Source organism: Coloeus monedula (genome assembly GCF_965178545.1).
Source record: "Coloeus monedula genome assembly, chromosome: 1".
NCBI lineage: Eukaryota > Metazoa > Chordata > Aves > Passeriformes > Corvidae > Coloeus > Coloeus monedula.
Genome location: NC_138781.1, coordinates 111,827,924 through 111,841,314, shown reverse-complemented (window position 1 = coordinate 111,841,314; position 13,391 = coordinate 111,827,924). Strand labels below are relative to the sequence as shown.

Genomic DNA, 13,391 nt, shown 5'->3' with positions numbered 1-13,391 from the left:
TTGGTCTTATTATTGATGACGAATAAGAACAGACTGTGCAGAGATTAACACAGATGGTTGTAGCCTCAAGACTTGATGAGCTGTTACCAAAGAAAATAAATCTCTACTTTGAAGGAGAGCCTTACACAACAGAATTTCATGTGGCTCAGCTGTATTCAAAGGGGAATATTAAAATTGCTGAGCAAAGAATTGAATGGCTCTTGTTGTGAATAGCCGTCTGTATGGGTAAGTTGCTTACCGCAGTCTCTCAGATGGAAAAAACTCAACTATATTGTTTTCTTTTGGGTTAAAACAAACAAACAAACCCATAAAACAAACCCTCTGTGATTCAGAAATGTTTGGAGAGAAGCGGTGTAGTTCACCAGAGCAAATGCTGAATTGCAAAGGCAGTGCCACTGAAAATTTTGACCGAGGAACCCTTAACCTCCTGCTACAGAAAGTGCTGTAAAAGCTAGAGAATAACTTCCCCTTTCCCTTCAAAATCCCTCTCATGTTTTTTTACTTTTCTTGTTTCTGAAAACATGACACAAAGGCACCATTCTGGTTCAAACCCCTCTTTGAAACCATGGAAAGCCTGTTTTAAAGGAGTGAGTATATGCAGTGGAAAACAGCTGAGATGATTGTGTAACCTCTTGCTGCCAGTGTCTGGGGCTTCAACAGATCATGGGAAAACAGGGGGAGTTTTCTAGACTAAAGGCAACTCACTGAAGGAAGGTGTTCTGCACTGTGAGTTAATAAGCCACAACTTTTAAACTGATGCATATTGAATCTGCTGTATCAATCATGTTCCTCTCACCTCACTTTGTATGGGCTTCAGGCTAGATACAGCTCCTGTAAACAGATGGCTGTGCTGATGGGAATGTCTTAGGTTGTGACTTCATCTAGGAGGAGGAAAATAATGGAATATTATGTTGCACCAGCTCCCAGTCCATGCAATCGTTGCATCCAAAGGTAAAGACTGGAAAGGTTTTGCAAGTGTTTGTGTTTCTTAGTGAAAGGAGAGAGGGGAACATGCTCTTAAAGAGCCAGTGTCTTTCATGTTGGTCTCTCTGAAAGACTGAAAGTCACGAGCTCACTTCATGACAAATTCTTTCATGGGCTGGAGATTTGGCTGTCTTGCCTTAATAGGAAGGTACCAAGTAGCCCGAAATATTTTTGACAACTCCAAAAATATGTTCCTGCTATAGAATTCTATCATCATTTTCCATGTAACAGTTTAAAAACAAACAATAAAGCAAGAGCATGGCATGCGATTTCAGCTAGAGCATTCTTTAAGGTTTTGGAATTTGGGAGGGGGGGCGAGGGGGGTGCTTGTAGAATATATTAAGGTTCCATTTCATCATACTGGTTTTATCTTCTCCTGTATTCTATAGTAGTCTTATATAAATAGCCATAATTACAGTTATGCTTTTACTTTATTGCTACTCTGTTAACTGCTAAAAAAAGAAAAAAACCCATCGTACGAGGACAGTATTGTTATTATACAAATCAGTGGGTTTAAAAGCTGCAATTCTGCTTGGTTTTACAGCTTTTAATGTATTTATTTTTCCCTCTAGAAATCCCATTGCTAGTCTCTAAGCTTGGTTGGGATTTGAGAAGTCTCTTAACTGATTCATTGCCTTCTGCTCCATGGGCAGCAGCAACCCAGGTGTAGATGGTTTTCCATGTGCCTTGATGGGCTTCTCCAGTGTCTGATCAGGTTTTCAGTAAAGGTGACTTCTCTAAGCTGTTTATTCTAATGAAACTGCAGAATGTTGTCTCCAAGATTCCTATCACTTTCTCAAATCAGACGGGTGTCATCAGATATGTCTCAAATCTTAGGAGGTGAATAACTTGGATGGTTAGCAAATGTAACATCACAGTGATAGTGGTTCTATCCTATGTGTTCTGTTTTGTGAAATGTTTGAATTTCCTGCTGGTGAGGAATATTTTAATTTCTCAGCCCTGTGGCCTTGCAGATGTTCATGCTCCCCTCCTTGTGACCCAGGGATCTGCTTTGGGTCACAGACTGCCATTTCTTAAATATTTGTCTGCAATTATTGCACTGCCACCATCAATTAAATTCTCCAGATATTTTTCTTCCTGGTCCCCTGCAGCTTTAATCTGAAACTTTCCATTTTCCTGTCCATGGACACCATCACAGCCTGAAAAGGGTCCAATTTTCCATTAATGGACACAGCAGGCTTTTAAAATAAATCAGACGAAGGGTGGAGTCTGCAGCTCCAGATGCACCATGTGAAAGAGTCAGGCAGACCCAACTTCCAGCTCTGCATCAGCTTCTTTCTGTTTATCTGTGTGCTTATTGAAATAATAAAAGGTGAACAAAAAGGGGGGAAGGAAAATAAGATGCCTAAACAGCAGCATTCAAGAGAAAAGCACATAACAAGGAATAAACCAGGAAATGGGATCTAGTTCTTAATCCATCTGCATGATCCATAATTTAAACTGTGATCTGAAATGTTCCTTAGAAAGTACCTCTGAATACAATGCCTCCTATGCTCTGCTGACTGGTGGAGGTCTGACTTGGCATGATATTTCTCAGGTTTGAGGAAATGAAAGATTATGTACTAAACAGAAAAAACCCCTTTTTTTTTTCTTCTTTTTTTCTTCTGTGTGGGTTGTTGTCTTAATTCACCTCCGTTCTCTACAGATACACAGGTCACCCTGATAGGCAGATGGCAGCTTGCAGAGTCTTGTATTCAGAAAACATTAATGAACCTCCCAGGCTGTTGCAGTCCCGGTTTTGGTTTTGTGTGCATTTCCACCCTGGCCCATGGAAACAACCCCAGATGTTGACACCATAGTCTCTGCTGCTCATGGGAGGATGTTTCAGGATAGCTGGGAGAATGTTGCTCTGGAAGAAGGCATTAAATATTAAGCTTTCAAAAACATGCTGTGCTTTTGGAAGATCTGCATGTAAATGATGTAAATGCTTTGGGGTTGCTTATAAGCTGGAGTTGATCTAGATTTAACTAGAAAAAATGCTCACAACTAGAAGAGACTGACATTGCCACAACACACTGATGTTTGGAAATGTGTTGGACTTGGTCCACCTAAAATGTCTAAGTCTGTCCTTCGATGTTTTGCTGAAAGACTTGTGTTCCATGAGGAGCCCCAGTGCAGTCAGTGCCTGGGTTGCATCGTGGCAGGTCAGAGCTCAGACTAAGCCCTCTTTGAATAGCTCACTTTAGACCTTGAAGGCAGAAGGAAGGTTGCTAATGGTTGCATTTCAACCATGCTGTTCATTCAGCACCCTCTTAGTCCTCTCACAGCTGGTGGGAGAAGAGAAGCCCACTTCTTAAGAAGAGATGAAGGTGAAGATGATGCTGACAATAATGACAACAATGATGAGTGGGTCACTGCTTCAGTTCTCCTTCCTTCTCCCTTTTCCTCTAGGGGTGTCACATGGACAGCTGAGGTGATGGCCTCTTGCTTCCCTTCTTGTCAGTGCTGAGGGTTTCCTGTTCAAGGGAAGCTGAATGGGTACGAGTGGGTGCACAGCCAGGTCTTACCACAGCAAGCAACTAAGCAGCAGCCTATGTATCCAGGTGGGAGCCAGGCCCACCATGAGCTCTTGCCCTGCACTGAGGACAGAACCACATCTTTCCCAATTAAAAAGGACTGCATGAGGCAGTTTAACTGACAGGTGTTAATTGCTTCACAGGCTGCACGCTCACTCACAGATGCAGGGCAACGTGAAAAAGGTGTCTGGGGTTCAGGCTTCTGGTTACGGATGTGCTGGCAAGTGGGGAGGGACTGGGAAAACAGCATGGTCTAGACCATTAATCCAACTCAGATGGTAGCAATTCAGTCATTTCTGCCTGAGTGGGATGAAAAAAACTTTTTAAAGCTTCATAGCTACTGTTTCTTCATTAGTTTTTTATCTTTTTTAACAAAAATCCCACCCTAATACTCACGCTTCTTTGGTTGCCAACGAAAAAAATACCATGAGAAACCACAGCCTCCCATTGTTTTCTGGGTATTTATGATTTTGCAAACCATTCCTCCTTCCCTCACGCAGCCTGTCAGACTGTTCAGCTCTGCAATTCTTCTGAATCTATTCCTGGTGTGTTATCTTCCCTCCCCATCCAGAGTGGCTGCTTAGTTAAGAGCATGTTAAGTTGTGAAGGGCTGGGGGAGGCCGTCATGAGTGTGCTGCTTCCCCAGCCAGGGACTGCCACGAGCATTCCTTGCAAGAAGGGAGAAAACCAGCATGAAAGTCTTGTGCTTAGTGTTTGGTGAGCTGAGCTTGCTCTTTTCTTAGCACTCTATAAATATGTTGCGATTTGCCACCTCACCTCCTTTTTATTTTAATTTGGATGTATGCGATGATTGGAGAAGTGCGAGATAAGGAGAAAGAGCTGAGACCCATGCACTCCCAGGGGTTCCTGATACACAAACAGATGGGAAGAGATCTAGGGACCAGAACTGGGTTCTTTTAGTCTTCTGGTGTGAGAGACTAAAAGTTGAGGCTATGCCTGTCATTTTTATGCTGCAAAACTCTGCCTTTGTCCTTTGTAAAAACTCAGCAAAGTTCAGCCCTGCGGGCAACGTAAGTGCTACAGCAACAGGGGAAGAACAGGTGGCTTGAGTTAGTCTAGATGTCTCCAAACATTTCCTTGCTGGAAGGCTCCAGCCTAAAGAAAAGCTTATCTAAAGCTCAGCCCAGGACTGAAGCGAAAATCCCAGTATTCCTCTCCTACATCAATGAACAGGATCCATTCCTGGTAAATCAGTCTTTGTTTTTGAACATGGGTGATTTAATACTGGTTTGCAAATAAACCCATCTGCCTCTTCATCCTTTTGCTCTCCCAGTCAACTCTAAAGTCTCCAGCTGTTGGTGAAGGGAAGCAATGGAGACGAGGAAAACTTGCCCTTTGGGTGAAAGAAGGGATAGAAGGGTAAAAAGGCTAGCTCACGGCTGCTGGTGCATTGAAAATGAGGGAAGTTTAGGTCTCACATCAGTGGTTGTGAAAACCTGACTTGTACAGCCTCTTCCCCGGTAGTCACACGCACTGATGTTAAGCAAGACAACATTTCACTACACTTGGAAGCCCCTGGGAGAGGACTGGTTTTCTTGCCTCTACTTTCTCCTTTTAGTGTCTTAACTAAATTCCAGAACTTTGTTAAGGATTACTGCTAAGGAGCACCACACCCCAGAGTTCACTTAGGGGAAAGATTTCAGTTTCAAGTTGGATGAAATACTGACATGAGTTCAAAAAGTTATAAACTGGTCACCAATGAAATTTGACTGCAAACTGGAAGACTTCTTCAGGTTTGAGGAATTAAGTCCTGGAACATCTATCTAAACAGTGTAACAGAGGCAAGGGTCCTGGCTGGCTTAAGATGGTGTTTAACAAGACTATGGAAAGGGGTGTTATCACAGGCTAGATGAACATGTAGGAAGGGCAACTTATGATAGCAGCCAGTATTTAGGTTTTGTTAAGGGGAGGATGTGATTGCTGCTCAAGTCAGGAGCAACTTCTTGGTCCACCCCAGCCTTGCTCTGAAGGGGCGCAGGCCATTTTCCAGGATCATAGCTCCTGCTCTTTCCCAGTACCACATAATAAGCACTGCTTCTCCTCTCTCTCTGTTGGTCCTGGTATTTGCTGCTGGGGTCTGGGCAGGGTGTATGTTTGCTGTTTTTTTTCAGTGACTGAAGAGCTCTCCTCTGAGCTCACCCAGACCATCAGGTGCCAGGCTGAGGTGGGGGTCTCTGGCTGTTACAGGCTCACATGAAGTCAGTGGGAAGCACCACAGTTTAGGATTTCACAAAGGCCTTTTTGCTCTGCATACAACATTCTGCGAAAGGATGCATCTGATGGTTTTTTCCCTCGTTTTTTCTCCCTCTTTGGTACAGAGTTTACAACGGGAGATGAACAAACTAAGTTCAAATCTGCTTCCCACACTCTCCTCCCTTCCCAAAGATGCAACTTGGGACAGATTTCAGTCTCAGCTAGTGATGTTGGCATTGTTACTCCGATTGCTCAGTCTCTCGCCTCGCTCAACTACTTTTACCTTGTTTGTGTTTTTTTATATGTTTATTGTGGGGCCCAGTGCCAAAATCCTTTAGCATCGTGGGAAGGTGCAATCATCTCTTAGCAAACCACTCCTCACTGCTTCCACAGAAGTCTCAGGCTGTGAGTTCTTTATTTTAGGAGGCTGGAGCAATTAGCTTAAATTGTGCCACTTCATATGTTACAAACTATCCCAAATAAGCCATTGCCATTTAGTAGTAAGTTTAGGAAAATGATTGCCAAGTATTTTTCTGTATATCTGTATGTTCTAGGGTCTGTTTAAATCACGCTAATGTTTTTATTGTCACACATACGATTTAAAGTTGTGAGTCTCTGCAGTGATGGGTAAAGGGAGGGAGGCAAACCTTTCTCATAGATTAATGTGGAATGAAAATGCAAGTAAATGGGTGTGTTTGATGAGACCACCTAGACAGATGTTGGATTTAGGGGGTGTCATAGGTGTAAAAAAATATAGCTTGAATGCAAACACGTGGTGGGCAACTGGGTGTGCAACACATGAATGTCCAAAACACAACTTTCCAAGCTCCAAACAGGAAGCAGCTGCTCGTGAACTACAACTGGCACGTGGGCTGGTTGTCAGTTTTACCATCACCCGGACTAAACCAAAGTAGCATATTCTGAATTCTCCTGTGAACAAGGGGTCATGAGATACAAACAGTGCTGAAGAGCCTGCCTGTGCCTCATCCTTTGGCATATCGACAGCTGGGACTCAGAGAACCTGCTTCTGGCAGTTTCAGGTGCTGCCAAAAAGAAGGGCTTAAAATCCCAAGGAACTCAAAACAGTGGTCTGGGAAGGTTATGATCTTGAGCGGAGGGAAGATGTTTGAAGTGAGGGCTCTGCAGGGAGCTGAACGCCAGGAGATGGCCAGGGTCCTCTGGCAATCCCACCACTGGCTTATTACTATGCAGCTCTATGTCCCAGAGGGAGACAAAACCAAACTCCTTTTCACATACAGATGAGAGACAGAACAATTTTACATACTGTCACTGGTGGAAAAGAGTCCGTGTTTCTCAATTTTTTTACAACTTTTATTTATTTTTTTTAGAAAAGGAATAAACTCTGCATGGTAGAGTATACGGTATATAATTTCAAAACAGAACAAGTTATATGGAATGGATTATTTTCCCAAACTATTTAAAGTTGAACCTAAAATCATTTGTAAATCAACACTCATTGCCATGTAAGACAAAGGAAAACAATCAACATGTTTTTTGTTTGGTACAGATTTTCTCTACCTCTTTAGCCTGAATTTTCCCAGGGTTGGGCAGAAAAGGGGGACAGATCCTGCCCATTGTCCTAACCATAATTGTACTGACCAAGCTTTGTGCTCTGAGATCTAGCAACATATGGCTTTATATACGTTCCTAAGTGAACAGTGCAACATCATCACCACCTTAAGTGTTTATTCCACATTCAAACTGTAACTGAACATCACTCTGAACCCCTTTTCTGCCCCCAAAACAACAGCAATAACAACGAAAAGCAGAAAGTCTCCAGCAATCAGATTTCATCCCAGAAATCTGTGTAAACTGTAGGTCAGGGTTGGGTAGCAGCACAGAAGACGAAAGATGTGACAGCATGACTCAACAGCGTCTCTAAAGACTACTGTAAGACTGTCATTCTTTAGTCTGCATCTTGCAATCACAATTTGCTTTTTCCCTGCAATGCTATAAAGCAATATAAGAAAAAAATCAGACTCAAAAGCAAAAGGTAGAAGCCTACACAGAAAGGTAAAGCTTCTGCTCAGCCTTGAGTGGTCATTATTAGAAACAGACCTCTGCAATCAGAAACAAATGTTGAACGTATATACACAATTTGGGTGGAAAGGGATATGACCAAGGGTGGAAGCCCTCCTAGCTGACCCACAAACTGTTTTGGATCGTAGGTCTATACTACACCCACTGCCTTTTGGTCTGAATAAACCAGCAGGCTCTAGGTGTGCTCCAGGCTCTTGGCTCCACCGTTCCTCGGCTGTGAGGGGGCCAGGAGAAGGAGAAGGAGGAGGAAGGAGAAAGAGTTCTGTCAAGGGCCCCCCTCCCCTCACTTTGCAGCTGGCTGAGTGACGCAAGGGTTGCAGTGACATAGTATGTTACACTGGGAAGGTTTAAGTGCACACTTTTCTCTTTACTCCCTCCTCCCCAATCCTGCTGGAATGTATCTATATCAGTAATCAGGTAAGTATTAATAATAACTGTAAGCTAGCATAGTCACCCTCCCCCTTAGAATGGGGGGAGAGCAATAGCATCAAACAAATTCCCATTTGTCCCGACATGTAACCTTTCCAGATCCTGTATAGCAATCGTATGCAGGCTTTTTTCATACTAGAATTTAAAGGAGTCAAAGCTGGTAAAGAAACTGGATGTTTCCTGGCCTAACTGAAGGAAATAATAAAACTGATTAAAGCAAGAGCAAAAGAAAGTAAGCATTAGTGTGTCTGCATCCTCTGATATGTCCCACTTCTCTATGTTCTGCTCACAAGCCCTTTCCATACTCTGAGCAAGCACTCCCAAACTTAGAGAGGTAAGGCTTCAGCTGAAATCTCACAGTTGAGACTATTATTTATTTTGTAATTACCACAAATGTAATAACTTGACTTTAGCGGATCCATGTGGGGCACGTTGAGGGCAAGGCATGTTAAGTGAACCAGCACAAGAGAAGATTGGACAGGGGTGGAATCTCACGTGATAACAGCAGTTGAACAATGTCCATCAGCACGGCATTAGCTTAGTGTGGATATAGCATCAGGAGCTTGGATAAAGCCTTTAAGCTTTCTGGGTGTCCAGTCAGAACCAGGGAAGCTGCAAGATATTTTACTGTAAAACTCCAGTACTGCAATGTCTAAAGGAACTGAATCTCAATGGGCACAGATTTTAGGTTTTGCACAGTCAATCCTAATTAAAACCCTAAAACTATAATGGCTGATGCCCCTGCTGTTGGAGCCTGAAGACACCCGTTATACTGCTGAGCCCTACTCTTTTTTTTTTTTAATAAAACACTGTTTTAAGATAGAGCACAATAAATGTGCTTATTACGCACTCTAACATAGAGCACAGAAATACAACACTACAGAGTGCAAGTCTAACCATCTCCACAGTGGGAAAAGTGCGAAGGTTAAAAATATGCATGTGGCTTAACACAAGATATTTTTAAAAAACATGACATGGAAATCTTATACTAATGCTTTCATCTTTACCACAAACATGACTGAAAACTTAAGGTCAGTTGCTGATCCTTCTCTCGCAGTAGTAGCAGTGTAATCCTTTCAAAGGTACAATGTTGGAAAGATCAGAGAATAAAAAAACCCAAGTGTCCAAAAATGATCCCATTTACCACTTTTCCAGTAGTTATGTTTTTCAAGAAGTAAACGTGTAAGGTCACCTTGATCTTCACCATCAGTAACTGATACACTTGGAAACAGCTAAGCCAACCACCTGGACTAAGATCAGTTCAGTGTCGCACACGCACACACACACGGATACACACACAAATACCCCACAGGAAAAAGTGCACTTTCAATTGCTGATACAAAAATAGATTGGCACATTCGTTTTGACACAGTGAAGATATCTTCTTTAAAAGCTTTTTCACTTTAAGAAGTCCTCTTGGAATTTGCAGCAGGTCTGTAGAAAAAGCGCTACGAGAATGCACTCAGTGGGCTTCCAGGGTTTGTGTGATGGAGAGAGGGGTGGTCATGGAGGCTGCCCTTCTATTTTCTGCCTACTTTTATAGCTGTAGTCCCTACAGGTAGGGTCAGTTGCCACCCAGTTTCAGCACATGAACTATTTACCAACAGCTTAGTATTCACCTGCTTTGAGAAAGTAATGATACATAAATCCATCAAAGCCGAGAGTCGATGCAGTGTTTCCTGTATGTAGCCAGAAAAACTGTTTTTGGGGGGAGAGAGAGCGCAAAGTGTTAGGAGTCTGATTTTGCATTTCCAGTAGTTACTGTGGCTCGGGAGAGCCAAGCGGGAACAGTCAGGAGCCCCTTCCCCGCAGGGCAGCCAGCGCTAGGAGTTCTGCACCAAGCGTCTGTAGTGTGGCATCACTTCGTGCTCGGGAAGGTGGAGAGCAAACTCCAAGGCCACCAGCACCGGGAACTCGAAGGCAATCAGCTCTCGCCTGTTCAGCCGGAACTTCTCTTCCAGTTTCTGCAGCCACAGCCAAGGGGCAAAAAACAAATTAAAAAAAAAAGGAATGAGGGTTTGCCTTTCTAGTGCTTTCCACAAATGACATTATTCAAAACACGCGTGCTGCTGTCATTGAACTCCTGTCCTGATCAACTTGCACAGCCTTAGGTTTAGAAAATCAGAGCTGTGTGAACTGGATGTACCGGATCCTTACTGTGAAGATGAACTCATAAAGCTCAGCCAGCCATGCTATTTCTGACACGTTCGTCATTTCACTCATTCCACTGCCAGCAGATATATCCCACCGATCACAGTGATTACCACTGCAACAACAGGAAATTCCTGGCTTCATGCAAACATCAAAATCACTTGTGTAATAGAAGACACGCATCTTGTAATTGTCCATAAATTTCCTGCACCACTTGAAATCACTAGTTTTCCTCTCAGCATTAGACTGTGCTACAACGCCCTACCGGGGAAATGATTTTTGCCACAATTTGATCTTAATACCTCAGAGGCAGAAGGTGTCATCTGCAGTAACCACAAGAACAGTGAGTAATAGAAACTGCTATCCTCACGGGGGATGAGATGGGTTTTATAGTCGGTTTTGTGCTGTAATGTACTAAACCTCCCACATGCTCTGCTGTTTTCACTGGATTTGGATGCTACAAGTAGGCAACCAGTTGCTCAGGGATATTTCCCCCCTCATCCTCTTCTTAGGATCTCCCTGGCTTGTTACTTCTCTGCCCACTGGGTACTGCAAAGTTCAATGTGTCTTATGGATGGACCGATGTTTCAAGATAGCAAGAGAGGCCAGATCTTCCAATTCCCACTTGGCCGATTTTTTTTGTGGTTATTCAGAGGGCTTTCTAACAAACTGACTGCCAACCCAGCTCTGTGACTGTGGGAGGAGGGCATGAGGCCCATCCTGCCCCCCATCCATGATCCCATGTTTATTCCATGGAGTGAGCTGGTTGTAGCCACATACCCAGATACCGACCTAACCGTCTGTAGCATTAAATCAGATTGGTACCTCGGTGCTTGCAGGGGATTATCTCCTAACACTCCCCCATGTTACCTCTTCCATATGGAGCGGCTGGAGGACCAAACCCCTTACTCTACAAAAAACATCCAGAGTGAGGTGTTCTAATGGGAACACCTCCTTAGGTTTTCTTGCCTAAACACTGAACTTGATAAAAGAAATGCAAATGTCTATTGGACTCCATTTGAAATTAGTATCTATATTTAATAGGAGAATCCTTACTGGAACTCTTGACAACATAATTAAAAGAAAATTAGTTTCCTGAGGGTTCACCTTTTGCCTTGTATTGACAGAATGATGGTCAGATACATCTCAAACCTCTCAGTATCTGACACCAGGGCCTTCTATCCCATCAAAAAAGCTTCCCACGCCTCTGGAGTAACACTGATCACTACTACTTCCACCACAAAAATGTGTAACAAAAGAAGATATTTAGCTGGTTGTACATCTGGAAGCCTGAAGGAGAGCATGTCCATTGACAAACAGGCTTGCACAGACCACACACTGGCACTTTATGTAGATGGAACACCGGAAACCTATGGATACGTACATCTATAAGATGCTTCACTTCATGTTTTCTGAGGTCACTGCCAATTTTGGCTGCTAAAAGAACACAAGCTCCAGCACAAAGCTTTCTATTCTGCTTGTTCAGCTTCCCCTTGAGAGCGAGCTTCTCAAAGTAGACAAAGGCCATGGCCACTGTGGGCTCTTCAAAACCACATTCTTCTTGAGCGAGCTTGCGCATTTCTCTCTTCAAGCTGAGTAAAGAGACCAGACAAGTATGCTGTGAGATGAGTTTTAAAGCATTTCTTATTTCACCCCAAGACCCATGCTTTCAGGGATTCCTGCTTAGTCAAATGGAAGGGAAAACATAATTTACTGGGCAGATATCTTTGTGCTGTTTTGGAGGCACATTTCAGAGCACATATTTACATCACCCTTCCCCCTCACTGCCCCTAACAGACAGTTGTGTCAAGCTATAAAAGCAACCAAAAAGGCTCTGACATTTTTAGCAACAATATTTCATCAGAGGTCCTGTGCTGCATACCGTTTGTTTAGAAACAACGTTTTGATTTCTGGTGCTCTGTATGCAGCTTTTGCTGCTGGTTATGGTTGGTCAAATCCAAACTGACAGTTCTGTCCATGTACTGCAGCACTCTCTGGTTACAGAGCAGTGTGGCTCAGTGTCCTTCTGGCCACTAGGGTCAAATGAAATTATCGTTACTTCAGTGGAGCAATATGTCTAGCCTGCTACACTGGAAACAGAGATGGAATATTACAACTTTGCTGTGAAGCCAACTCTTTTTTTGCTTCTGGCCAAGGCACAAAAGTCAGCACTTCTCTTTCCTCAGTCTCTTTTTAAGCTAATTGCCAAGAGCTTAGAGACTCTGTTGTGTTGTTTTTCTGGGTATTTTAATATAGTGCATGCCCAGCTCTCATCCTCATGCCGTTAGACGCTGTGTTTGACACCTGACCAGTGTGTGTTTGCACATTCCTCTATCCTGTTTGCTCATCCCAGTAATCAAAGCAATCATCTGACTTACTCTGCACCTCTGCTGGTCACTGCTCCTGGAAGATCAATCAGTGTTGTGCTTCCCCTAATGTACAGCAGGAATTTCACTGACATGTGAGACAGCTGCATCACATCGCAGCCTTATTGAGCTTTGCAACGTACCTTCTTATTTTACTCAAGGTTAGCTTGATGTGAGGGAACTTCTCCTTAAAGGTCTCATTCATGTCCTTCTTGAGATCAGATGGCTTCACGTAGTCTATGACCGTGGTCTGTAACACATGTCAGGAGAGAATTACTCTCTTAGTTTGTAACGAAGAAGATCACTCGATTCCCAGAAGTAGGGAATGCCAAACAAGTGCCAGTCAGTCCCAATGCTTTCAGAAGACAGGAAAATTAAGTCTGAAATAAGGCATCTATTTATTTGTGACTGACAAAACAAGTGACCTGTTCAGCACAAGCTTTGAACAATACATACCTCATTAGCATCCTCCAAGTATTGTTAAGAGTGAGTTTAAGCTATATGTGGCTGGATGAAACCTACCTGAGAAGTCTTGTAAAACAAAAAAAAATCATCACAATAACTGATATGATGACCAGATTTTTGGGCATACCTCCATGTGGTTCTGAGACACATTTGTGAGTTTCTCTCAAAGTGATTCTTCAAAGAA

General features: G+C 43.1%; 1 protein-coding gene across 1 annotated transcript in view; it reads right to left on the bottom strand.

The window, feature by feature from the left end:
• Positions 1-7,131: 7,131 nt before the first annotated feature.
• Positions 7,132-13,391, bottom strand: part of CABLES1 (Cdk5 and Abl enzyme substrate 1) — a gene marked incomplete at its 5' end in the record, with an annotated part of 70,555 nt that continues 64,295 nt past the window's right edge. Inside the window, 3 exons of the mRNA XM_082281505.1 lie at positions 7,132-10,189; positions 11,761-11,968; positions 12,886-12,992. Coding sequence (XP_082137631.1) covers positions 10,049-10,189; positions 11,761-11,968; positions 12,886-12,992 — 456 coding nt within the window. The 3' untranslated portion in view covers positions 7,132-10,048. The remainder of the gene's footprint in view (positions 10,190-11,760; positions 11,969-12,885; positions 12,993-13,391) is intronic.